The following is a 26,000-nucleotide window of genomic DNA, read 5'->3' as shown; positions in this document are numbered from 1 at the left end:
CCAACTCACGGGAAGCTTGTAGGCAACAGGAATTTTAAGGCTGAAAACTTTCCCTTGTCTAGGGCAACTTTCACCACCCAGGTGACCTCCAGATCTTTTGGATTACTACACTCCCCAGCCCGTGGTGGTCCAAAACATTTGGAGGGTGCCGGTTGGGGGACGCTGCCCTAAGGAGCAAGCCCTACTGAAAACAATGGAATTTACTTCCAAGTAACAAATAGGCTTGTACCTATTCTCTCAAATTCTCTCCTTTTTTTCTTGTTGTAAGCGTTTCTGTAAATGCAAGGAACAGAGGACCTGGAAAAGGCCATTTTTCTCCCTTAAAGACCTGAAGAGGAAGAAAGTCATTGGGGAAAGGCCAAGACTCTGGGGCATCTACCGGTATTGCCATCATCTGCAGAGAGGCATAAAGCCTTGCAGCCTTTGCCTTGGAAAACACAGGCAGCCGCCCTGGACCAAATCAGGTCATTGGTCCATCTAGCCATCATGGCTAGTAGCCATCGATAGCCCCCTCCTCCATGATTTTGTCCAACCCTCTTTTAAAGCCATCGCTGCTTCCTGCAGGAGTGAGTTCCATAGTTTATGTGATGCATGAAGAAGTCTGTCCTGAATGTGTGGCACAATGGGTCGGCGTGTCTGGCTGTTAACCAGAAGGTTGGTGGTTCGAGCCCACCTAGAGATGGCTGTGGGCAGGATTCCAGCATCGCAAGGGGGTGGACCGGGTCTGTTCCAACACTATGCTTCTATGATTCCAGCATCAGTGGGCGTCTTACAATGGGAGCACAGCCAGCCAGTACGCACATAGGAAGCTGCCTTATACTGAGTCAGACGATTGGTCCGTCTAGCTCAGTAGTGTGTGCTCTGACTGGCAGAGGCTCTCCAGGGTTTGGGGTAAGGAGCCTCTCTCCTTGCCCTGCCCGGAGATAACCTTGGCGATTGAATCTGGGACAGATGCTCTAACCACGGAGCCAAAGCTCTCCCCCAACGCTTTGGAAGATGGAAAATGTTTATGACTGACACTGGGGAAAATAGTAAGTGATGGTCCCAAGCGGGTAGCTTGTGAGACAGCATTTCACAGAATGTGTACCACTACAAAGTGGGTCTTGCTCTGCCCTGAAAGGTTGCAAATAATAATAATAATAATAATAATAATAATATGACCCAGCCACTTTGGGCAGTTCCCAACAAAAGATTAAAAACACAAAAAATCATCAACCATTAAAATCTTCCCTGAACAGGGCTGCCTCCAGATTTCTAGACACAAAGTTTATTGGATTGGCTTCAAAGAGCGGAGGACGAACAATTGCAGTAGTAATTAAAAACAGATTAATTGCTCTCTCTTTTGTAGGCCTCGAACAAGTTCAGGAAGACTCGTGCAACATTCTCATGCATTCTTTTGCATAATTGGCAATGCTCAGCTTGCATTTCTGAAATAACAAAGAGTCTTGTGGCAGCAGGTTTGATTTATTAACGCAACTCCCCACTTTTTCTTTTTCTTTTTTTTTTAAATGATCTCCTGCAACGCTTAAACAGACGAGGGCAGGTTCCCTTCGCCACCAGGCTGCAATCGATGCATCGCTCTGCGGGGTGTTCCACAGGGTGGAGGAGCTGGCACTTTTGCCAGGGGAATGTGGTTGCTTGGAGACTGGCAGAAGGGGTGGCATACAGAGTGCTGCATTCACGAGGTTTGGGCACTGGGGAAACTGCACAGGCTCTTTTCACGGTGCTCGGTATTTTGCGGCCATAGTGAATTCAGAACTTAGAACGGGCACTCCTTGCTTCGCTTACACTCACCTTTGTCAAGCCCCTTTTCTACCTGGGAGGTTCGGACTCGTAGAGGCCAGAAAGTAAGCCAGGAAGTGCTCAATTCAAGCCTTGCTCAGGCTAGGCATTATCCTCCCAACCTCAGTATTCCCATCTGCAGTATGGGGATAACGATATGACATTTTACTTTCTTTGCCAAAACTGTTTGCACATTCATATCCCATGTATCTGGAATCCCCAATGTTACAATGTCGGGGGGACGGGACGCTGCTTTTTTGGACTGTTTCTTTATGGGGGTAGGTGATTTGCCTGTTCTAATATTATCAGTTTTTCTTCTGTGAAATGGGTGTTTTCTGGTATCCACAACAATTTCCTTAGGTTTCCAAATGTGCCACATGTTGTGACGTGGGGTTTGTGATTTCAGCTCTCTTGACAAAACATGCTGGAGACAGTTCTCTAGTAACAGCTCTTTATTAAAGTGAACAAGACTGAAGACTGAGGAGAGGAAAGCTACATTTATAGGGACAGGGGACTAGCTAGGAAGGGATACATTTTGGAGGGAACAATATCAAGCAATCACAGTGCTGCCTTTTGGAGGAAACCAATAAGACAGAGGATCCAAATACAGCAGCTTAAATGAACCAATAGTAGCTGTACCCTCTGGAACCAAAAGGCAGTTACTTTATCCTAATGCAAATACAGACAATAATAATACAGATATAAAATCCTTTGACTCAATACACAACACCCCTCCCCCCCTAGTGAGCACAGCAGACGTAATCCCTCAGGTACTGTGGGGTCCTACAACTTCTACCTGATCTCCTGACAACAGGTGTTGCAGGTTCTGGATTGGGTGTTACCTGTGGTGGAGGGGCTGCTATAGGGGTTTCATCAGGAACAGATGGAGTCCCAGACATCTCAGGGTCCCCGACCTGTACCTCGTCATCATGAGGACTAGCAGACCCTGGTTCATTTGCTGAAGCCCCTGGTGACTGTACCTCTGGACCATTTTCACTCTGGTCTTGCAGCTGTGCGTCATTAGCCAGGGATGAATTATCTGACTCCTCCCTGCTGAGCGCCCGGCGCCTCAGCTGATCTATATGTCTCTTCCAAACTTGCCCATTTTCCAAGGTCACATAATAGGACACAGGTCCACTAGCCCGGGTGATCACACCGGCCACCCACCGCGGACCTCGTGAATAGTTCCTCACCCAGACCAGATCTTCAGGGGCGAGATACCTTGTTGTGTCAGTCTCAGCCTGGGGGGTTGCTCTTGAATTACGGTTTGGCATTTTATCTGGGTGGACATAATCCAGCACCGTTACCAGTCTTCTACCTAAGAGCAGCTCGGCTGGCGACTTGCCCGTCGCAGTACACGGCGTCGCATGCTGCAAAAATAACATTCGCGCAATGCGAGCCGACCAGTTACCCTCCATTAAGCGCGCAATGGATTCTTTGGCTGTTCTTACCATGCGCTCAGCCTGCCCATTGGAGAATGGGTGAAAGGGCGCGGATGTGACCCCTCTTATAAAGTTATCAGCCAAGAATGCCCTGAATTCTTGGGATACAAAAGCTGCCCCATTATCTGATACAATGGTCTCAGGTAACCCGTGGGTAGCAAACAGCTGCCTCAACACCTTGATTACGGCAGCTGATGCCATGCTAGGGACCATCACCACTTCTAACCATTTGGAATATGCATCAACGATAACCAAAAAGACCTTCCCTTGGAATGGCCCAGCAAAATCTATGTGCAGCCGGCTCCAGGGAGTCCTGGACTGCTCCCACCAGTGGACTGGTGCTCTGGCCACTTCTGGCCGCACCTCTTGGCATGCCTTGCATGTTCGTACCCATTGTTCTATGTTCTGGTCCATTCCAGGCCACCACACATAACATCGGGCTAGCGACTTCATCCTGACCATTCCCGGGTGTCCCATGTGAAGCGTCTCAAGAACCCTGTTTCTCAGTGGTGCTGGGATTATCACCCTATCTCCCCATAGGAGACAACCCTTATGCATGGACAATTCGTGCTGCCTTGTCGCATAAGGCCTGCATTTTTCTTCATGCGGACCACCTGGCCACCCCCTCCCCACCCAAGTGAGCACACGGGAGAGAACAGCATCTTTCCTAGTTTTCTCAGCTATATCCGTAGCTGTTACAGGAGCCCCCGGAAGTGTTTCTAGCATCATAATGTGCTCCGCCGGAGCAGGATCCTCATTGCTCCCGCCAGGAAGGGGCAATCGACTCAGCGCATCAGCATGGCACAACTGTTTCCCCGGCACATGGGTCAAGGTGTACTGGAACCCATTCAGGAATATTGACCAACGCAACATTCTGGGGGAGAGAATTTGTGGCGTTTGTTTGTTTGGGTTGAACAACCCTAACAGTGGTTTGTGGTCCGTTTCAATGGAGAAATGGCGACCGTACAAATAATCATAGAACCTTTTGATTCCGGACACAATAGCCAGTGCCTCTTTATCAATTTGAGCATAGTTGCGCTCTGTGGGCGACAACGTACGGGAATAGAAAGAGATGGGCTTTTCCGACCCATCCGGTTCCCTATGACTCAGCACAGCCCCCAGACCGTATTGAGAGGCATCACATGCCAGGACCAGCGGCTTTGACTCATCATAATGAGCAAGGACGCTCCTGCTACTCAGCATTCCTCGCAAGGAGTCAAAAGCCTTCTGCTGCTCCCGCCCCCATCGCCACACATTCTTTTTCTGCAATAGTCTATGTAATGGTTCAGCTACCGAAGCTTTCTGGGGTAAGAACGAATGATAAAAGTTAATAAGTCCCAGGAATGACTGCAACTCCGTCTTGTTCTGTGGTCGTGGTGCCTCGATGATGGCCTTAATCTTAGCATCTGTGGGGTGGATGCCTGATGCATCAATTTTAAACCCCAAGAAATCCACAGTTGGCACCCCAAAACTGCATTTTTCTTTTTTCAGTTGCAACCCCACCTCCTTGAACTTGAGCAACACTGCACGGACACGCGCAACCAGTTCCTGTGGGTCTTTTCCAGCAATCAAAACATCATCAAAAAATGGCAAGACCCCCGGCAGACCTCTTAACAGGCGTTCCATGAGCCCTTGAAAAATCCCTGGGGCCACACAAACTCCGAACTGTAATCTGTTAACTCTGAACGCCCCTTTATGTGTGACAATAGTCTGTGCTTCCGCTGATTGTGGGGTTACTGGCAGCTGTTGGTAAGCTTGTGCCAGGTCAATTTTGGCGAACACCTTGCCCCCAGCCAGTTTAGCCAACAGATGTGATACGACTGGAATGGGGTATGAGTTTCCCCTGAGTGCCTTATTGATAGTACATTTGTAATCTGCACATATCCTGACTTCCCCATTTGCTTTAAGGGGTGTGACGATTGGAGTCTCCCACTTAGCAGAGTCCACGGGTGAGAGAACTCCCTGCTTGACCAATTTATCCAGCTCTGCCTCGATCTTGGGTTGCAGTGCAAATGGCACTCGCCTTGGTTTGAGTCGGATTGGAGCCACCCCGGGGTCCAACTCGAAGTCAACTGGGGGCCCTTTATAACAACCCAGTTTTCCATTAAAGAGACCAGCAAATTCCTTGCATAATACCTCACTCATCTCAGGGCAGGTTTGGATTGAATTAAGCCCTGAGATACTCAGTCCCAGGGCAGGGAACCAGTCAGTGCCCAGGAGACTGGGGCGACTGCCCTTCGCAATCACCAGTTTGAGTACAGCCTGTTTGTCCCGGAACTGTACTCTCACGGCACACATTCCCATAACATGGATGCGGCCTGCTGAGTACGACTGCAAGGTTGCCGGAAAGGGCTCCAGAGGGGGCAACTTACCCCTGGGGAAGAATGTCTTCGCGGTCTGGTCCGACACGATGGTGAATGCGGATCCGGAGTCCACCTCCATGTCGCACTGCTGACCCTCAATCTTCACCTTGACGTGTGCCTTGCCTTGCGCTGGAAACTGCACGGCCCTCCCGTTGATCTCCGTTACGTAGTGGCAGTCCTTTAGAAAACGAGTTGCTGTGGGCGGTCTGCGATGCTCCAGTCTAGGTGCTCCTGTCGCTCCCGCCGCCGCCGATCTACAGACCCTGGCGATGTGACCCGTCTTTCCGCACGTCCGGCAGATAGCATCCCTGAAACGACAACTCTTCCTTTCATGGTTTCCGCCACAACCTGGGCAACTGCCTCGGCGATCTCTGTGCACTGTGCAGGCCTGACGCACCGACTCGACCCCACGGACTGGGCTCTGGCTCGGAGTAGCCTCTAGCTCGTCCATGGCATGCGCAACTTCTATCTGTGGCTTAGTGGCCTTGCGACTGGCATCAAGCTCCTCTCTTTCATAATTCTCCGTGGCGGTGGCCTCTTTCAAGGCTGAAGCAAGGGTAACCTCTTCTTTAGCCACGATGCGTCTTCTGGCTTTCTTGCTGCCTTCAGTCCAATATAAATCCCCCCCCCATAATAGTTGAGGCTACTGTTTTATGAAATATATCCCTGAAGCTATAGTTCTCCCTCTGCGTACCTCTGCGTTTTGAATACTGAAATCTGTCTTTTTAAGAGAAGCTGTATCATTGCATTTGTGTTGCCACTGGGGCTTTCCAGCAACTTCTGGAATAAGCTGCTGTAAATTGGCCACAGTTAGCTCTGAGCTGCCATGTCACTAAATCAGCTCCAGATGTCATACAATAATGTCACACTTGTCACACGGGCTACTGAACTGGTCGCATAGGGGCCCATCGAATGATTTGAACTCCCATTAGCCCCAGCCAGTGTGGGTGTATGATGCTGAGGTTGATAGGAGTTGTGGTCCAAAACATTTAGAGGCCCTCAGGTCAGTGGCCCCCACTGTAGGGGCCACTGAGCAACTCTGCACCTAAGTGTAACCTCTCCCAAATATTCACGGCAGGATCCAATTCTCACAGCCAGCCAGCTGTGTTGCAGTTGCCTAGCAACCGGAATACACCTTCCTTATTCAATAAATGGGTGGCGCTGTGGGTTAAACCACTGAGCCTCTTGGGCTTGCTGATCAGAAAGTCGGCGGTTCGAATCCCCGCGACAGGGTGAGCTCCCGTTGCTCAGTCCCCAGCTCCTGCCAACCTAGCAGTTCGAAAGCACGTCAAAGTGCAAGTAGATAAATAGGGACCACTCCGGCGGGAAGGTAAACGGCATTTCCGTGTGCTGCTCTGGTTCGCCAGAAGCGGCTTTGTCATGCTGGCCACATGACCTGGAAGCCGTACGCCGGCTCCCTGGGCCAATAACGTGAGATGAGCGTGTAACCCCAGAGTCGGTCACGACTGGACCTAATGGTCAGGGGTCCTTTTTCCTTTACCTTTATTCAATAAATATTTCTTTCTTTCTTTTTTAAAAATATGTGGAGTACCAGTTACCAGGGGCGTACCCAGGATCAAAACGGGGGGGGGGGGAGAGGGGAAGAGAGAGAGAAGGAAGGAAGGAAGGAAGGAAGGAAGGAAGGAAGGAAGGGGTGAGAGAGAGAGAAAAAGGAAGAAAGAAAGAGGGGGGAAGGAAGGATGGAAGGAAGGATGGAGCTCCCGTCCGCCCCCCCCCCAACTCAGGCTGCTCCTCCCCCCTCCCATGTTCCTGTCGCTGGCTGCAGCCGCGGAGGGGGCGAAAACAGCCCGATTTCCATAACCCGCAACGACTTTTCCCCTTCAGTTTTCGGAGGGGAAAAGTGCGGGTTATGGTCCGTAAAATACTTTTTTTTTTTGCTTCTGGGGGGGCAGCTGCCCCCCGCCCCTCGCTGGGTATGCCCATGCCAGTTACATGCCTAGAGCTTTCAAATTCTCACACAACTGTGAAACTCACTGTGGGCCAGTCACCATCTTTTAGCTTGACCTCCTGCACAAGGTCGTTGTGAAGACCCTTCAGTGAGGCAGCAAATGCAGTGGTACCTTGGTTCTCAAACTTAATCCGTTCCAAAACCAAGGCTCGCTTTCCCATAGAAAGTAATGCAAAACGCATAAATCCGTTCCAGACTTTTTAAAAACAATCCCTAAAACTGCAATTTAACATGAATTTTACTATCTAACGAGACCATTGATCCATAAAATGAAAGCAATAATCAATTTCCTGTATTAAAACATAAATACCGGTAAGTATTGTAGATGATAAAAATTAAAATTAATTTTTTATTCTTACCGGCACTGATGATACTGTAGTCATTGTTTGGATGGAGGGCTTTTATCCATTTCCACAGTCACACAATCAATCAATCAATCAGTAGCTGAACCGGGTTCCTCACAGTCACAAAAACAAATTAACCGAAAAGCCGCAAAAACAAAAACACAAAATAAATAGCAAAAACAAAAGCGCCAAACTTAATCTGTTCCGGAAGTCCGTTTGACTTCTGAAATGTTTGAAAACCAAGGCGCGGCTTCTGATTGGTGCAGGCACCCTGGAAACAATAGCCGACAGCCACATCAGACGTTCAGCTTCCGAAAAACGTTCGAAAACCGGAACACTTACTTCCGGGTTTTCGGCATTTGGGAACGAAGTTACACTTGGGAACTCCCTGCACCTTGACCTTAGGCGTGTGTCTTTGCTGTATCATTTTTGGTATTTGTTAATGTCATTTTTTTTGTCCAGGCAAGCCTCCCCAGGTATGTAAAGCTGGCATGCATTTTCATATGCCTTTTTAAAAATAATGCATGTTCCTAACTGTCAATTTTATTTATATTTTGGTGTTGTTGTTCTTTTAAGTCTGCCTGTTTTTAACTTCAGACTCTTTATTTATTGTTTTAGTGTACATTTTATGTAAACAGCTTAGCGCCCCCCCCTACCTTGCCCACCCAGTTAAGTGGTATACAAATTCTGCTATCTAAAAATACATAAAATAATATTTCCAAGCTGCTTTTCAACAACTTTCCCCAGCTGGAAACAAATATGTAAATCCCATTTGAAAGCAAACATTAAAATATAGCAGTTCAAAACACAAGCCAATTAAAAAACGCCTTGTACCTGAAAAATTAATTAAGAGCGCCAGGAACCCCCCAGCTGCATGTACAATAAAATCTTTGATTGAACGCCATAGAAAAAATATTCATCCCTAGCAACCAGGCACTTTTATTTTTTCCTCTGCAAACATGGGAGCTAGAAACCTTAAAGGCAGGGAGGAAAGGATATCTACCATAATCTGCATTGGATACCATTTGTAATTTCTTTGGGATCCTGTTAGGTGGAATAGAAATTTTGGCAAACTACAGTGAACTTCTGCAGGGAAACATGCTGTACCTGATAAGAACAATGTTCCACCTCATGGCATAGAACATTAAAAAAAACTATAGGTGTTGCCTGTGAGAACATGCTGGGAAGCTGCAGACCAAGGTGTATTGCCAAGCATCTTTAATTTCTGACATCTGTAACCCAGTTTCTTTTCCAACTTTTTTCTTATGAGCACTTCCAAGTTTTTCTTTCCAGGTTTGGGGGTTCCGGATCTTTGCTTTCGGAAGCAGCGCTAGCATGGCTTTTCCCAAAGTGTGGTACATGTGCCCCTGCTGTGGTCTAAACCACTGAGCCTCTTGGGCTTGCCGATCAGAAGGTTGGCAGTTTGAATCCGCGTGACAATCCCAGCTCCTGCCAATCTATCGTAGCAGTTCAAAAGCACACCAGTGAAAGTAGATAAATAGGTACCGCTGCAGCGGGAAGGTACCGGTAAACGGCGTTTCTGTGTGTTCTGGTTTCCGTCATGGTGTCCTGTTGTGCCAGAAGCGGTTTAGTCATGCTGGCCGCATGACCCGGAAAGCTGTCTGTGGACAAACGCCGGCTCCCTTGTCCTGAAAGCGAGTTGAGCGCCGCAACCCCATAGTCACCTTTGACTGGACTTAACCATTCAGGGGTCCTCTACCTTTACGTGATTCTCACAAGTTTGGGAAAACTTGCGTAGGGCAAATCGGAAGCTTTGAAAAGGGTTCTTAAATTGCACCAGCCTCTTTCATACGTTTTAAAACTTCCTCTCGGTTATTTTATACTTCCAGTAGTTCATCACCTTGAATTTTGCCTCCAGGTTTTGTTGACTGCAAAGAATATATGTCGGGTCACTGACCTTTCCACACTGCCAAGTGGATTAGCTTCCGAGTCTTGTACGGCTTATAGATCTGGAGCCTCGTTCCAACTCAGATAAGGCCTGTAGCTAGAGGGATGCCTTTTGCATGTGCCGGTGGTATAAATCTCTGCAAAATTCTCCCAACTTCCTTTCCCTTTTTCCTCTTTGCACAACCCTTCCATGCTGGCTGTTCCTAACGATACAGCTGGCAGTGGCTGGGCTGATTATGACCCAGTTCTGGCTGCAATAATCTAATTAGCTTCATTAAGAAGAGGGGGGCCTCCAGCATAATGTTGTGTTTCTCGATGTCTCTCTTTGCACCATGGAGTTGTGCAGACCTCTGGAAGCTGGCTGGCATCTCTCCAAGCGCTGGATCGATTGTGTATGCTGGGATAGGTTCATTTCCTGCTGGAGTGTGCGGGTTCATTATTTTCATTGTTTACAATCTCTTCATCCTGCCCAATATAAATTAACAGCATTCACGCTAGAGCTAGAAGGGGACCAGGTGTGTGTGTGTGTGTGTGTGTGTGTGTGTGTGTGTGTGTGTGTGTGTGTGTCATGGTAGTATCAAAGCATAATGCCGTGTTCAAAACGATGTACCGCAGAGGTTGCTATCATGTGTGATTCTTGCAAATGTTGAATTATGTGGCAATAAGACTGAACCCGAGAGGTCTACCTAGCAGAAGAGACATCTGACGCAGAAAAGTGTTGTTTGCCTTGGAAAGAGGTGGCCCTTTGCACAATGGGCATGACCAGATCTTGTAATTAAGAGCATTTGGCAATTCAGTTTTACTGGCTCCATCGCAGGGAGTTCCTTGGCCCGGTAGGGGTTGGTTCACATATGTTGATATTTGGTAACAACATCCAGTACAGTGGTACCTTGGTTCTCAAACGCCTTGGTACTCAAACAACTTGGAACCCAAACACTGCAAATTCGGAAGTAAGGAAGTAAGGTCTGGGAACTATTTCCGGAAGCCGAACGTGCTCCGTTTTGAGTGTTATGTTTCCGATTTGAGTGCCACACTTCCGTTTTGAATGTTACACTGAAGTCTGTCTGTTTTTTCTATTTTGCCCTTTTTTGTAGCTCTTTTTTTTGTGACTGTGTGGAACCCAGTCCAGATACTGATTGATTGATTGTGTGACTGCAGTACTGTACATTGTTTATTGTTTTCAGTTTATAGATCAATGGTCTCGTTAGATAGTAAAATTCATGTTAAGTTGCTGTTTTAGGGGTTGTTTTTAAAAGTCTGGAACGGATTAATCCGCTTTGCATTACTTTCTATGGGAAAGCGTGCCTTGGTTTTGGAACAGACTTCCCAAACGGATTAAGTTTGAGAGTCAAGGTACCACTGTAATGGTTCGCATGTCAGAATGGGACCACCACAGAGAGAACGTGACATGATGCCACTTCCTCACCTTGAGCCTCCCGCTCATTTGTGCAGAGAGGAATCGAGCATGTCCGAAGCATTTTATTTGCCCAGGCTGTTCCTCACCACTGAATATGGTTGTTGAAGCTGGACCCTGCATTTGATCATTTTGGTTTCTGTTTTATATAATACTAGCTGTGGGTTATTTGTCTGATTTCCCCTACCCTGTGCTGATCCATGATGTATCCCTGTGATTCCCCCACTCCTCCTCTCACCCCCCCCGGCTTATCCCTGTAATTCCCCCCTCGTCCCCCTCCCTCATCCCTGTGAATCCCCCAACTCTGTCCTGATCCATGACCTATTATGCCCCCTCTTCCCCCCACCCCACTTACCCCTGTGATTTCCCTCCTCTCCTCTGTCCAACCACCACCACCACCCCCGGTTATTCCTGTGACCCGTTCATTTTGCACGCAATCATTTCCCCAATGTGCGTGTTCTGTAAGATTTTGCCCTGTCCCAACCCTGACTCTCCTACCCACGTGTGTTATGTGAAATAACATTTATTCTACCCAAAGGCACGGCCCTGTAAAAGGCCCATATTCAGTTGATTCTATGCTGCGGCCTATTCGCCCCCCCATCCCCCATGCAGGCAAGCCCCTAAATCCACTCAGCCTAGTCTGCAAAGCCAAGGCGAGATACTGTGGAGAGGGCAGGTTTCATCCCTGTGTCTTCCCCCATCCTGTTCTGACCCATTACCTATCCCTGCCCCCTATTCAGGCCCCCCATCCCCCCCCCAGGCAGGCCCCTACCTCCACTTGGCAATTTTGGCCCTTGTTGCTGTAAAAGGCCTGTTTTCAGTTGGTTGCTGTGGAATTTTGTGGTGTCACCTGGTGGCGCGGCTTTCGAGGCAGCAGTGGGGCGATCTGCCTTTCTATTGGATGCCACTGGAGTCTTCAGAGCTTCTGCTGGTGATGTCTAATTTGGGCGCCACTTTTTTGTGTTTAATCATTATTTTAGGTATGAAAGGTTTCCTTTTTTGGGACAAAAAAATTATGCCAGATCCCTCACTGATGGGCATGGAATGTTGTGGCCAAATTCGTTACATTACAGTTCAGCGGTTACGGAGAAAGGCTGTGACCTCTGCGCACACAATGCCTACATTTTTATATACTGTATATAATGGTTTCAGATGCTTGTTTTCGATATATTGTCTTGGAGATTTTTATTCAAAAACTTTGTAACTCACTTAAAAATTAAACCAATATAATTAGGTTTCCACTTACACCAAACACTTGAAGTAGCATTGTACCACGTTAAACAGTCCGGGCTTCTCTCAAAGGATCCTGGCAACTAGAGGGGCAGGAAGTTGTATTGTGTGGCAGTACTGAACTAGAGTTTGTTAAGGGTGCTGCGTGCTGTTAGGAGACCCCGGTTACGTCAGCTGTGCCTGTTCCTTGAGATGTCTGGTTTGGCCACAGTGACACATGCCTCAGTTACATCCTGTTTGGATCAGCTCTGCATGGGGCTGCCTTTGAAAAGTGCTCAGAAACTTCAACTGGCTCAAAAGAGCTGCAGACAGAGAGCTGACTGGGGCTGCTTTAGGCTATGGCTCCACCAGCTATTTGTCTGTTTCCAAGGCACAATGCGAAGTATGTATTTGTTTGTTTATTTATTTATACATACCCCACCCATTTGGCTAGGTTTCCCAAGCCACTCCCAACAGAATATTAAAAACACGATAAAACATCAAACATTAAAAACTTCCCTAAACAGGGCTGCCTTTAGATGTCTTCTAAAAGTCAGATGGTTGTTTATTGCCTTGACATCTGATGGGAGGGCGTTCCACAGGGCGGGCGCCACTACCTAGAAGGCCCTCTGCCTGGTTCCCTGCAACCTCACTTCTCGCAGAGATGGAACCGCCAGATGTCCCTCGGAGCTGGACCTCAGTGTCCGGGCTGAACAGTGGAGACACACCTTCAGGTACACTGGACCGAGGCCGTTTAGGGCTTTGAAGGTCAGCACCAACACTTTGAATTGTGCTTGGAAACGTACTGGGATCCAATGCAGGTCTTTCAGGACTGGTGTTATATGGTCTCAGCGGCCACTCCGAGTCACCAGTCTAGCTGCCACATTAGTGCTGATAATGACCTATAAAGCCCTTACATGGCTTACACCCAAGCGATCTGAAAGATCTCATTCCCTCATACGAAACTGCCTGGGTTCTGAGATCTTTGGGGGAAGCCCTTCCCTCGGTCCTGCCACCCTCACAGGCACCCTCACAGGGACGCGGGAGAGGGCCTTCTCGGTGGCTGCTCCCAGACTTTGGAACTCCCTCCCTAGAGAAGCTAGACTGGCTCCCTCCTTGCTGTGAAGACCTCCTTGTTCCACCAGGCTTTGGGGAACAGACTGCTCTTAATGAATGGGCTGATGTCGTGCTGTTTTTAGTGTTGCAAGCCGCTCCTATCTCCGAGCGGTGAGAGATTCCAGGGGTTCCTGGCTCAATTTCCAAGGGTCCATGGTTTATTTAAACATACCGTACTTTTCCATCTATACCGGTAGGATAGATGGAATAAGACTCAAATTTAAGAAAATGGGGGGAGTTGGAACAGAGTTGTTGAGCTTTTTTTAGGGGGGGGGGGAATTGCAGAAAATCACTCACCCGCCCCTGTCACAAGATCCACCTCCCATATGTCCCATATGTCACCGCCGGCAGAAGCTGCCAATCACCCGCCCAACTGCCAGAGCATCAGCTAATCAACACCACCCATTGACGCAGCAACCAATAACACCGCACAATAGCCGCTGACAGCCACAGCAGCAACCAATCAAATGCCCACCCTATGTACTGCCCATGTGTAAGGCGACCCCCACTTTTATGAATGGGGGAAAAAAATCTTATACATGAAAAAGTACGGTATATACAACCTGAGCCTGCAATGCAGGGGTTCTCAGTGTTACACTCAAAGAAGGTCTTCCCAGTTCCATCAGCACAGTCCAATCAGACATCAGCCGATTCATTGTGCTGTCCTAATACAGGAGTAGTCAACCTTTTTATACCTACCGCCCACTAATGCATCTTTCTTGATGGTAAAATTTCCTTACCGCCCACCAGTGCCTGATGGAAGGAGGATTCAGCTTGTGCCGTAGAACCCCCTACCACCCACCTAGGATCCTGAACCCCTGCTAGTGGGCGGTAGGAACCAGGTTGACAACCCCTGTCCTAATAGCACATCCCTAGGCTATTGCCCAACACAGAAGCTCAGCCTGCCTTAATTCGCACTTGACACTTGCCTTAATTAAAGCATCATCAGTGTCTAGCACACACTGGGTCTGTTTACCCAGTTTTAACAGTCCAAACATTGATTAAATTCTAACACTACTGGTTTCAGGAACTTAGGGTGTCTGACACCCATGAACAATAATTACATTATTGCAATTATTTGTGTGTCTTAAACCAATTTTATATATGTATAGAGTTTTAATTCTAATAATGTTTAATTGTTGTTTTCTATATTTTTAGTGATTCTTGTTTTTATCTGTAAGTCGCCTTGAGTCATGTTAGGGGGAAAGGCGGGGTACATAGGTGCCAAGTTCCGGATTGAAAAATCCGGGATCAGCAGCACCGCGGCACCGCAAGTCACTTCTACATGCGTAGAAGCGACTTCCGATGCCGCTGTGCCCATTTCCAAAATGTCCACAGTGCCAGAAGTCGCTTCTACGCATGTCCGGAAGTGCATAGAAGCGACTTCCGGTGCCGGCGCGGCACCAAAAAAACATGGCCGCTGGCAGGAGCTCCGTAATCCGGGGGAATCCGGGGTATTTTGCCATTCAGGACACCTGCGGGAAACGGTAAGAAAATACGGGGGGTTTCCCGGGGAAAACGGGGTACTTGGCAGCTATGGCGGGGTATAAACAAACAAACAAACAAAAATACCCCCCTCATGGAACTACAATTCCCAGAGTTTGCTGGGGAGAGGAATTGATTGTTAAGCCACTCTGGGAACTGCAGCTCTCAGCACCCTTAACAAACTAATTCCTAGGATTTGGGGAAAGCCAATGGTTGTTTAAAGTGGTACGATGCTGCTTAAAATGTATAGTGGAGAGAGCTATTTTATTTGGAAATAAGTCCCACAGTATTCAACAGGACTTAAATCTTCCCGTAACGGGATCCTAAATCTTTACACATCCATGTTTTTCATTTTTCTCCTCAGTTCCGCGAGAACATCCAGGATATCTTTCCTCTGATGCCTCTCACAGAGGACTACTATCTCTTGAAATGGCTCCGAGGTAAGAAGGCCTGGGGGTTGTTTGCTTTGTGCCAGGGAACACTTGATGTAGTGGTTAGCTCAATAGCATCTGCACCAACTGGCAGTGACTCTCTAGGATTTCAGGTGGCCCTTTGGGCTAAAACCACTGAGCCTCTTGGGCTGGTACCAAGAAGGATGCAAGACGCGGGTGGCACTGTGGGTTAAACCACTGAGCCTAGGGCTTGCCGATCAGAAGGTCAGTGGTTCGAATCCCCGCAACGGGGTGAGCTCCCGTTGCTCTGTCCCAGCTCCTGCCAACCTAGCAGTTCAAAAGCACGCCAGTGCAAGTAGATAAATAGGTACCACTGTGGCGGGAAGGTAAACGGCGTTTCCGTGCACTCTGGTTTCCGTCACGGTGTCCCGTTGCGCCAGAAGCGGTTCAGTCCTGCTGGCCACATGACCCGGAAAGCTGCCTGTGGACAAATGCTGGCTCCCTCAACCTGAAAGCGAGATGAGTGCCGCAACCCCATAGTCGCCTTTGACTGGACTTAACCATCCAGGGGTCCTTTCTCTCCCAGCCCTACCTGGAGATGCTGGGGATTGAAACTGGGATTTTCTGCATGAGCAGAAAAGAACCTTTTCTCTGGTTCTTTGGTGGTTTTTGTAGACTTGCCTGCAAGTGCTCCCAAGTGTAAATATATCGGCTGCGGCCTGGAAGCTGGTATGGAGAGCCAGACAGGCCTTTGCAGGAACAAGAGGAATGTGTGTGTGTGTGTGTGTGTGTGTGTGTGTGTGTTTATCTTCCCTAACTGGGATGAACGGAGAGAGTCGTTTTTTTTATCACCCAAGATTCCTTTGCTTGCACTTTCTCTGTTTGGTAAAGTCCAAAAACCAGAACGTCCCAGGCACGGGCTTTGCATTAAACACAGCGGGTTCACAAAGAGGCGGATCTTGTTCAGAATTCCAAGGCCGGGCCCAGGTGACTGAGTGCTCAATCCAGATAACAATGTGTGTGGCTAGCCATGGTCACGCAAACTTGGTACAGATTTCCCTGTTCTTTTTAAAACGGAGACACCAACCTAATATGCTCCAGGTCAGCATTTCCCCACCTCTTCCAGCCCATACCCACTTTTAGCTAACATAAAAATCCCACACTCCTCCTTTAAGCCTGGTTCCTCTAATTATTTTATTTAACTTTTACAATGGATTGAAGTTTTGTGATTTTTTTAAAAAAACTTATATCTGCCTATATACTTAAAAACGTAAGGCTGTTGCCACAATGCAGTTTGTGCGGCTGCCAAGTCCCACAGGAGGAATGGCAGGCCGGCAAGCGAGTGAACGGGGTGGAGCAGGGGCGCTCCACACAGTGGTTTAGTGAGGCACTTTGTGAAGTGGCTCCCCAGTCATTTAAAAGGGGAAAGGGCCTTGGATCAAGCTGGGGGGGGAGATAGGTGAGGGGGTGGGTGAGGTGTAAATTGAGTGGAGAGCGTCTAGCAAAGGAGCAGGTGGGTTGTTGAGTGGATTGAGCAGGGGCAGCAGTCCCTAGTGGTACGATTTTAAAAAAATACTCACCCCTCCCACCCTGAGATCTTCATACACCCTCCTGGTTAAGAAGCACAATGCCAGATGCTTTAGACTACAGCCCCCATCATCCCTGACCATTTGTTCTTCTCACTGGGGCTGATGGGAGCAGATAGTTTTTTTGGGGGGGGGGTTGTTAACCTGATTTGGGAATCTTTCCACTCGCTTCAGGAAATTTCCTGTCACTCTAGATCAGGCATCTCCAAACTGCGGCCCTCCAGATGTTTTGGCCTACAACTCCCATGATCCCTAACTAACAGGACCAGTGGTCGGGGAAGATGGGAATTGTAGTCCAAAACATCTGGAGGGCCGAAGTTTGGGGATGCCTGCTCTACATCAAGGCTAGTCAATGCGGTGAACGCCAGACGTTGTTGGACTACAATTCCCAGCAGCCCCAGCCAGCCTGGCAAAGTGGGCAGAGGCAATGGGAGTCGTAGTCCAAAACATCTGGAGGGCACCAGGTTGGGGAATGGGCAAACTTGGAACATATTTTTATTAGGCGACTCATAATCAAAATAAGCTGGATTTTTTTAAAAAATCTCTCTTTCCTTCTCCATGATGGCTCACCACATTGCTGTCTCTGTTTTATTACATTTATATGCCAGCTTTACTCCAAGTAGCTCCAAGTGGCACACATGGTTTCACTCCTCCCCACTTTATCCCCACAACACACCTGTGAAGTAGGTTAGGGCTGACCTGTGTGCCAGGGAAGAGCTTCGCAATAAGTGCAATTAAACCCACAGAGTTTCTTCTTCAAGTCCGCCAGACTCTTATTTCAACCAGTTCTGCCACTTGAGACTCTGCCCTGGAGTTTCTTCCTGTTGGGAAGATAAGGCTCTCCAGTGCGAGATTAAACATTATCTGGCTGTTATCGCAGCCTTATCTCCCTTTCCCTGGCCCCTGATATTCCCCGAAGTCCTATTAGCCCTGTGTTGCAATGGAGAGATGTTGCAACACAAGGGGCCGGCCCTACCATTAGGCATAGGTAGCCATTCCCCATCTTTCTCAGCTGATACCCTAGTGAACATACCACGGAGCTGTGCCCCTTCCTCAAATGGTGATGCTAATAACGTATTGTCAGGGCTGGTGTACGGCTTCCCACAACCAAAGACCACCAAGGCTCCGTGATGGCTTCTCAGATTTTAATACTATATACACATGTACAGTTCAGAGTTCAGAAAGACATGACCGCCTATTCCGAGTCAGAATCCGGAACTGGCGCACGTCTCGATCTACGCCAGCAAAACAACCTCGGCCCGCCTCGTTTCCTTCTTTGCTCCTGACGCTTTCCCCATCTATGGACCTCAGGGGGAGGGAGCGGGGCCAGACCTCTCCTCCGAACTGCTCAACAGTCTCGATTCCCCAACTTCCGATACCTCCCCTGCTGCAGTACCTTTGGACACCTCCTCTTCCGCGCGTGTATCGGAAGCATCCCTAGACCCCTCCGCCTCGCTCAGAGCCCTTGCACCGCCTTCCGGCTCGTGCTCCAGCCAGCCCTCCTCTTGCTCGGCTGGTCCCCTTAGTTCCTGTCCCTGGGCAAACTCGCTCCCCACCCAGGGCCCCCTGACATGTATGTATTAGTATTATTAGGAGTGTATGGAGCTGCCTTATGCCGAGTCAAACCAAAGGTCCACCTAGCTCAGTACTGTCTACACAGACTGGCAGCAAGCTCTTTGGGGTGTCAAGGCGGGGATCTCTCTCAGCCCTAAGTGGAGATGCCAGGGAATGAACCTGGGACCAAGGCAGATGCACTACTGCTGAGCTATGATCCTTCCCACTAAATCATCATCATCATCATCATCATCATCATCATCATCATCATCATATATTTGTGAAAATGTGTGTTTAAGGCCCTCAGGCGAGCCCTGCTGGATCAAGCCAAAGACCCATGTGGTCCAACATCCTGTTTCCACAGTGGCCAACTCGTAGTCTCATTGTTGAGCAACAGCCTGCGGAGCTTAGTGGAGTGGGAGACCAGCCAACTAGAAGGTGTCGCTGAGATCATAGAATCATAGAATCGTAGAGTTGGAAGAGACCACAAGGGCCATCCAGTCCAACCCCCTGCCGAGCAGGAAACACCATCAAAGCATTCTTGACATATGCCTGTCAAGCCTCTGCTTAAAGACCTCCAAAGAAGGAGACTCCACCACACTCCTTGGTAACAAATTCCACTGCCGAACAGCTCTTACTGTCAGATGTCCTCATCCAAAGTCAGGTCCAGTCCTAGGGTCAGCCAAACAGCAACCCATGTGGTCAGATGGTCCAGGGGGCAGGGAATCCGATGATCAGGTGGGGTCAAGGGTCAAGATGAGCAGAAAACAGCAAGGAACTACAAGTATTGTTTATAACCGCTGACTGCTGCTGGAAACCCTGCTTAAGAAGGTTTTCATCAGCACCTTCTCCTCTGTGCCCTTGAGGCTGATTGGCTGCGGCTGGAGTCAGTCTGCCTTCTCCCCTTCGAGTTGCTGTTCAGCAGGCGAAACAGACTCCTGGCCCATGAGATTCAGAAGCGTTTCCTTCTCCGACAGTGGAGGCGAAATGTGGCCGTCGAGGTTGGTCCTCATCCATGAATTGGCCTGAATATCCCTTTTAAAGCCATCCAAATTGGCTGCCACTATCTCTTGGGGGAACAAATTCCAGAGGTTGGCTCCTGGATCCTTTTTGGCTGCCTTTTTCTGAACCTGTTCCAGGCCTTGCCACCTGGCCTACTTGCCCTTTTGGTCTTGTTTTAATCAGGGGGAAACCTGCCAAAGGATAAGAGTCCATAGATCAGATTCAGGTGCTCTGCCTGTCACCTGAAATCTGCCGGAAGGGGTTGCCTCTGGCTGGGAAGCCTCTGACTTGACCTGGCCAGAACATCTCCCTCCCCCACCCCCACCCCTTCTCTCTCTCCTTAAGATGGATCCTCACCTTCAAAATAAACTTGGTTCTCGCAAGCTACTGCCCCCTGGTTCAGTGGCATTTCTTGGGTGTGATCCTGAAAAGGGAGATGTTGTCAAGGTGTAATTAATCCTTGAAGGCGCTAGCTGTGAAGAGCCGCCCTCCTAATCCCTGATTATGTTCCACTGAGAATAAAAACAGGATCAGGCACTCCCCATCAGACACCTACACCCTGGGGTCTAATTAACAGGTTGCACCAGCTCCTGCGGTAATGTATAGTGACCGGCTACCTGCTTGTCGCACAAACAATTGTACAACTGATATTTATAAGGAAGTCAGAGGTGAAATGGTAACCTCTGCTGCAGGATTTTGTAATGGTTTTGCAAACATCAATGGTTATAGAACAGTAGAGCTGGAATGAACCTCAAGGTTCATCTAGTTCAGGGGTCAGCAAACTTTTTCAGCAGGGGGCCGGTCCACTGTCCTTCACACCTTGCGGGACGCCGGACTATAAGCCACCCCCCGACTCTCTCCTCCCTTCCCCACAGCACCGGATAAGCCCCGGTGGCTGCTTACCTGTGTCTTGCGAGCAGTAGGGGCTGGCAGCGGCGACGGAGGGACGATGAGTGGCGCACAAAAGGGTTACAGAGAGGGGCTGCTTAAAACGGTGGCTGCTCAAGCGTTGCTGCTGCTGGCACCAACAAAGCCCAGCCCCCTTCCTTCTCTAGGCAGGGCAGGGAGAAGCCAGGAGGGAGGGAGGGAGGGAGGGAGGAGGAGGCGGCGCCACCGCTGTGTGAGGGAGAGGGAAAGAATGTGCATGCTGCCGATCCGCATGGCGATTCCCGGACTGTCCACGGGCCAGATCCGGAAGGCAATTGGGCCTGATCTGGCCCGCAGGCCTTAGTTTGCCGACCTCCAACCCTGATGCAATGCAGGAATTGCAGCTGAAGAATTCCACTGGCTGAAGAATTCCACTGTTAAAATGCTCTTGGCATCATTCCTAACATTTAGACAGAGAATCTCCTTTCTTGTCATTTGAATCTGTTAGTTCGGGTTCAACCCTCTCGAGCAGCAGAAAACAAACTTGCTCCATCTTCCCCGTGACAGCCCTTCAGATACCTGACGATGAAACGGTCACGTTTGATGTGAGAAGGAGTGATGGGAAAGCAGGAATAAATAAAAGTGGAGACCCTGGGGCCAAATGACGCTCGCTCAGCGTGTCGCTTTTAAGTTGGGCGAGTCTTTGTTTACCACAAATGGCAGCTGTGGGGAATCCGTTTTTGAAATGTAGCGACCTTGCTTGTTTATTGGAAGGATTTGCCCTTCAAACAGAAGCACATCTGGAAATGTGTGCAAATAGGGCGCAAGCCAAAAGAGCTGGGTACATATAGGTGTTGTTACCTTTTAGCACAGGTATTTTGCAGGTTGGTCTCTAACCCTTCATGATCTTCTTTGCAGCTCGGTGTTTTGACTTGCAGAAGTCTGAAGCCATGCTCCGGAAGGTAAGAGGATTATTATTATAATTATCAAAACAGATCCATGAAAATCATAAACTTCACATTGATAATTTGTATAACGCAGTGGTTCAAAAACAGTGGTCTAAGTGCCACTTCATTCAAGTAGTTTGCAGTGTGGCTGTGGATTTGCAACTGAAAGCAGGAGAGCGCATGGCTGTTGTGTTACATATTCATATTGATTTTTAATTGCATTTTTAATGCTTGTCTTTCTTTACCTTGCATTTTATGTTATTGTATAAAATACCATTTTTATTTTTATTTTTGCATTCTCTGGAATTGTAATACAGCAAAATGCACTATATATGAGAAAGCAATAAAAATACAATTAAAAATCACGCAGCCCCTAGTATAACGTCGCACCACGTCCACAACAGGCAGAAAAATCATTAAGTGGTCCATCAAGACCCTCATTTTGGGGGGGGGGTTTGAGGATAATGCATCCCAGCAGGCCCAGCATATCACAGAATACATTGGTTCCCAAAAGGCTTTGTAAAAGTGGCCTAGTTTGCATATATAACAACTTAGGGGCTGCCACAGAGAAGGCCCTCCCCTGGGCTCCCACCCACCCCCTGAACTTTTGAGTGCTGATCTTCACACCCAGGAGTGTCTGTAGGGAAGGAGGTGGCCTTTCTGGAAACGGGGCCATAAGAATTTAGGACTTTATAAACACCTTGAATTGGGCCTGAAAACAAACCCGCAGCCGGTGCTGCTGTTTGAGAACAGCGGTTGTATGAGCTCTAAGGTTAACGCCAGCCCATAATCTGGCTGCTGCATTTTGGGCCAGCTGCCATTTCTGTGTTGTCTTCAAGGGCAGCCCTATCTCGTGTCTGACCTACCATTTGTCTTCTTCACTAATAGCTTTCCCTTTTTTGGTTCCCCCCCAAACAGCACATTGAATGCCGGAAGCACATGGATGCAGATCATATCCTGGATTGGAAGGCCCCAGAGGTGCGTTCCTAATTTATTGGCTTTGTCCATATGTCTGATCCTGCCCCAAATTTTCCTCTTACGCATAACCAGCTGCCTCTTTACCCTCGGCCTGCTCACCTGCTTGTATATTGACCCCCACAGGTCATTACGAAGTACATGGCCGGGGGAAGATGCGGTTTTGACCGGGAAGGCTGCCCCATCTGGTACGAGATCATTGGACCTCTCGACGCCAAAGGGATCCTCTTCTCAGCTTCGAAACAAGATTTGCTTAAAAAAAAGTTCCAGGACTGTGAGCTTCTACGGCATCTGTGTGTGGAGCAAAGTGAGAAGGTAAGGCCTTGGTACCCGGCCTAGAATGCCTGATTTTATGTCTGCCACATTCATGTCCTACAGGCAGCAACCAATTTTACATGCGTTCAATTGATGCATGATCGCACATGCGCATCCAACATTTCTCTGATGAAAATAGGGACATCCATGGCTGGCTTGCCCTAGCCACTCTGGCCAGCTTCCAACATATATAAAAGCATAATAAAATATTAAACATTTAAAGAGTTTGCTATTACAGGGCTGCCTTCAGATGTCTGCTGAAGGTTGTATCCTTATCTCCTTGGCTCAGGGGTTGCATAACTCCATACCCTCCAACATTTCTCCAATGAAAATAGGGGCGTCCTAAGGAAAAACGAGACATTCCGGGATCAAATCAGAAACCGGGACTCCTGCTTCTGTAAATCTGGGACTGTCCCTGGGAAACAGGGACGCTTGGAGGGTGTGCGTGCATGCACCATGGTGGCCCAGAAGTGGCCGGAAAAGGGGGCGTAACAAGGCAGGGGCATAATGGGCTTATGCATGCGCCACCGTTGCACATGATGACCTGGAACACAACCCTGACGCAAATCGGAGATGGCCTATACTTTTAAAGCACCACGATACGACTTTAAACAGTCATTTTTTTTCTTCCCCACCTCCTCACAAAGCTACAGTTCCCAGAAGTATTGGGCAAGCTTTCCCTCTTTGCAGGGAACTCCAGGAACGGTAGCTCTGCGAGGAGGAATATCGAGGTCTCTCCTAACTACTTTCAGCCCCCGTAACAAACTACAGCTCCCACAGCTCTTAAGCGCACTTAACAAACCACAGTTCTGGCAGGCTTGTCTTAATGTTCTTAAGAGGCTCTCCTTTAAAACATCGTCTTCTGCCTGTGGTCACCTGTTACATTGGCTATGAATTTTTGTGTCATACCCTCCAACTCCCGGATTGAAAAATCCGGGATCAGCAGCGGCGCGGCACCGGAAGTCGCTTCTACGCATGTCCAGACATGCGCAGAAGCGACTTCCAGTGCCGGGCTGCCCGTGTCTGCATGTCTGGGCAACAGAAAGCGCTTCTGCGCATGTCCAGACATGGGCAGACAGCCGGGAGCCGGGACATGGCCACCGGCAGGAGCTAAATCCGGGGGACTTACGGAATATTAATCAATTCGGGATGACAGCGGGAAACGGTAACAAAATACGGGGGCTTGCCGTGGAAAAACAGGAGACTTGGCAGCTATGAATTTTGTGTGGAATTCTTCAGCACAGTCACCCACCAACATTCTGGCCATGGGATGGTGGGGTATCCGATCTCAACTGCTAAATGTAAAGAATAGCCAACCTGGTGCCGACCCGGATGTTTTGGGACTGTAATTTCACCCTAGCCAGGACAGCTTTATCACATTGTCCAAAATGGATTCCTGGTTGCAGAGGGTTCGACTAGATGACCCTTGTGGTCCCTTCCCACTCTACAATTCTATGATTCTATATAAACATATGGAGGACACCAACGTGGCAAAAGGTAGGGGGAGGAATGGTTGTAGATGTTTTTGTCTAAACCATGTTTTGTCTTCTCTCTCTCTCTCTCTCTCCCTCCCTCCCTCCCGCCCTCCCTCTTTAAAGCTGGGGAGGAGAATTGAAACTGTCATGATGATTTACGATTTTGAAGGGCTGGGCCTGAAGCATCTCTGGAAGCCAGCTGTGGATGCCTATTCTGAGGTGAGAATGGCAGGGAACCCACCCCATTGCATCGCTGAATGAATGTATCTGCTGTCTGGAGTGCAGTTTTAGTCCTGTACAGCGGTACCTCGGGTTACAGATGCTTCAGTTTACAGACTCCGCTAACCCAGAAATAGTACCTCGAGTTAAGAACTTTGCTTCAGGATGAGAACAGAAAATGCATGGCGGCAGCAGCGGGAGGCCCCATTAGCTAAAGTGGTACCTCAGGTTAAGAAAAGTTTCAGGTTAAGAACGGACCTCCAGAACGAATTAAGTTCTTAACCCGAGGTACCACTGTATATTTGTCCCAAGAATTCCCTCCACACAACAGAATTGTGTGTGGCACCTTCAGTATGTCATATGCCGGAGACACATCTCCCCACCCCCAAATATATTTATTTGATTTTCAATATTCAAATTTACATTCATCACATACCATATTACAGTGGTACCTCAACATCCGAATGCCTCGACTTCCGAAGGTTTCGACTTACAAAGTTGGAAAACCCGGAAGCCTTTTCGCCGTGTGCGCGTTCTGCGCCTGCGCAGAAGCGCAAAATTGCGCTTCGTGCATGCGCACAATGGACGCTTTGACAACCGAAGGTTTCGACTTACGACGAGCGCCGTGGAACAGATCACCTTTGTAAGTCGAGGTACCACTGTAGGATTCCCTCAAATCCCCTTGACTTCCCACCTCCCCTTTGTGGAGACACATCTCTTTGTCCTTGCCTTGGACCCCTGAGATGTGTATTTTTTAAGGACCCAACTTATTCTTGTGACTGTAATCCATCTTGAGCTGTTTTTAATATTGTTTTTTTTAAAAAAATATGTTGTGATGTGTGAAGGGCAGGTAATTAATCAAATAAATATTACGAGCAGTGTTAGTATTCACAATAAAATGGATTGATTTATTTTTATGTCTGTATTTTGTATTTTTAATACCGTTTGACTGATGTGTAGTGGTTAGAGTGTTGGACTCTGGATCTGGGAGAGCAGGGTTCAAATCCTCACTCGGCCATGAAGCTCACTGGGTGAACCTTGGGCCAGTCGCTACCTCTCAGCCTAACCTACCTCGCAGGGTTGTTGTGGGGATTGAAGAGGAGGGAGAAAGCCATGAGCCTTGGGCTCATTGGGGGAAAACAGTGGGATGTGAACGCAATAAAGAAATGTGCTGTTCTTACAGAAAGAATAAAACTATGGAATAATCAGTATCTTTAAAAAACCCAGTTAGAAACAACCATCAAAAAACTTCAGAATGAATTAAAATAAAAAATAAGCTAACCTCAGAGCTACAAACACCCCATGAAAGAAGGGGGAAGTAAGCTCAGACAAATTTTTCTCTCCGGTGTTTCCCAAACTTGGGTCTGCAGCTGTTTTTGGACTACAACTCCCACCCTCCCTAGCTAGCAGGACCAGTTGTCAGAGATGATAGGAATTGTCATTCAAAAACAGCTGAAGACCCATGTTTGGGAAACCCTGCTCTAGATGGAACTGGGGATTTTTTTATCGGAAGGTAAATGTTAGAGAAAGGGACGCGGCTGTGGTCTAAACCACTGAGCCTCTTGGGCTTGCCAATCAGAAGGTTGGCGGTTTGAATCCCCGCGACGGGGTGAGCTCCCGTTGCTCGGTCCCAACT

The 26,000-nt window shown here is 48.4% G+C and overlaps 1 protein-coding gene across 3 annotated transcripts in view; it reads left to right on the top strand.

The window, feature by feature from the left end:
- SEC14L2 (SEC14 like lipid binding 2) overlaps nt 1–26,000 on the top strand; it is a 43,312-nt gene that overhangs the window by 4,891 nt on the left and 12,421 nt on the right. The window contains exons 2-7 of one of the 3 annotated variants that reach the window (XM_060269936.1): nt 4,716–4,973; nt 15,397–15,472; nt 21,352–21,395; nt 22,299–22,358; nt 22,482–22,670; nt 24,269–24,364. In XM_060269936.1, coding sequence (XP_060125919.1) covers nt 15,430–15,472; nt 21,352–21,395; nt 22,299–22,358; nt 22,482–22,670; nt 24,269–24,364 — 432 coding nt within the window. In that variant the 5' untranslated portion in view covers nt 4,716–4,973; nt 15,397–15,429. Of the gene's footprint in view, nt 1–4,715; nt 4,974–5,966; nt 6,145–15,396; nt 15,473–21,351; nt 21,396–22,298; nt 22,359–22,481; nt 22,671–24,268; nt 24,365–26,000 lie in introns of those variants that run through there. The other 2 variants (XM_060269937.1, XM_035097769.2) reach the window with 2 other exon arrangements.

Source organism: Zootoca vivipara, chromosome 17 (genome assembly GCF_963506605.1).
Source record: "Zootoca vivipara chromosome 17, rZooViv1.1, whole genome shotgun sequence".
Lineage (NCBI taxonomy): Eukaryota > Metazoa > Chordata > Lepidosauria > Squamata > Lacertidae > Zootoca > Zootoca vivipara.
This window is presented reverse-complemented; position numbering and strand designations above follow the sequence as displayed.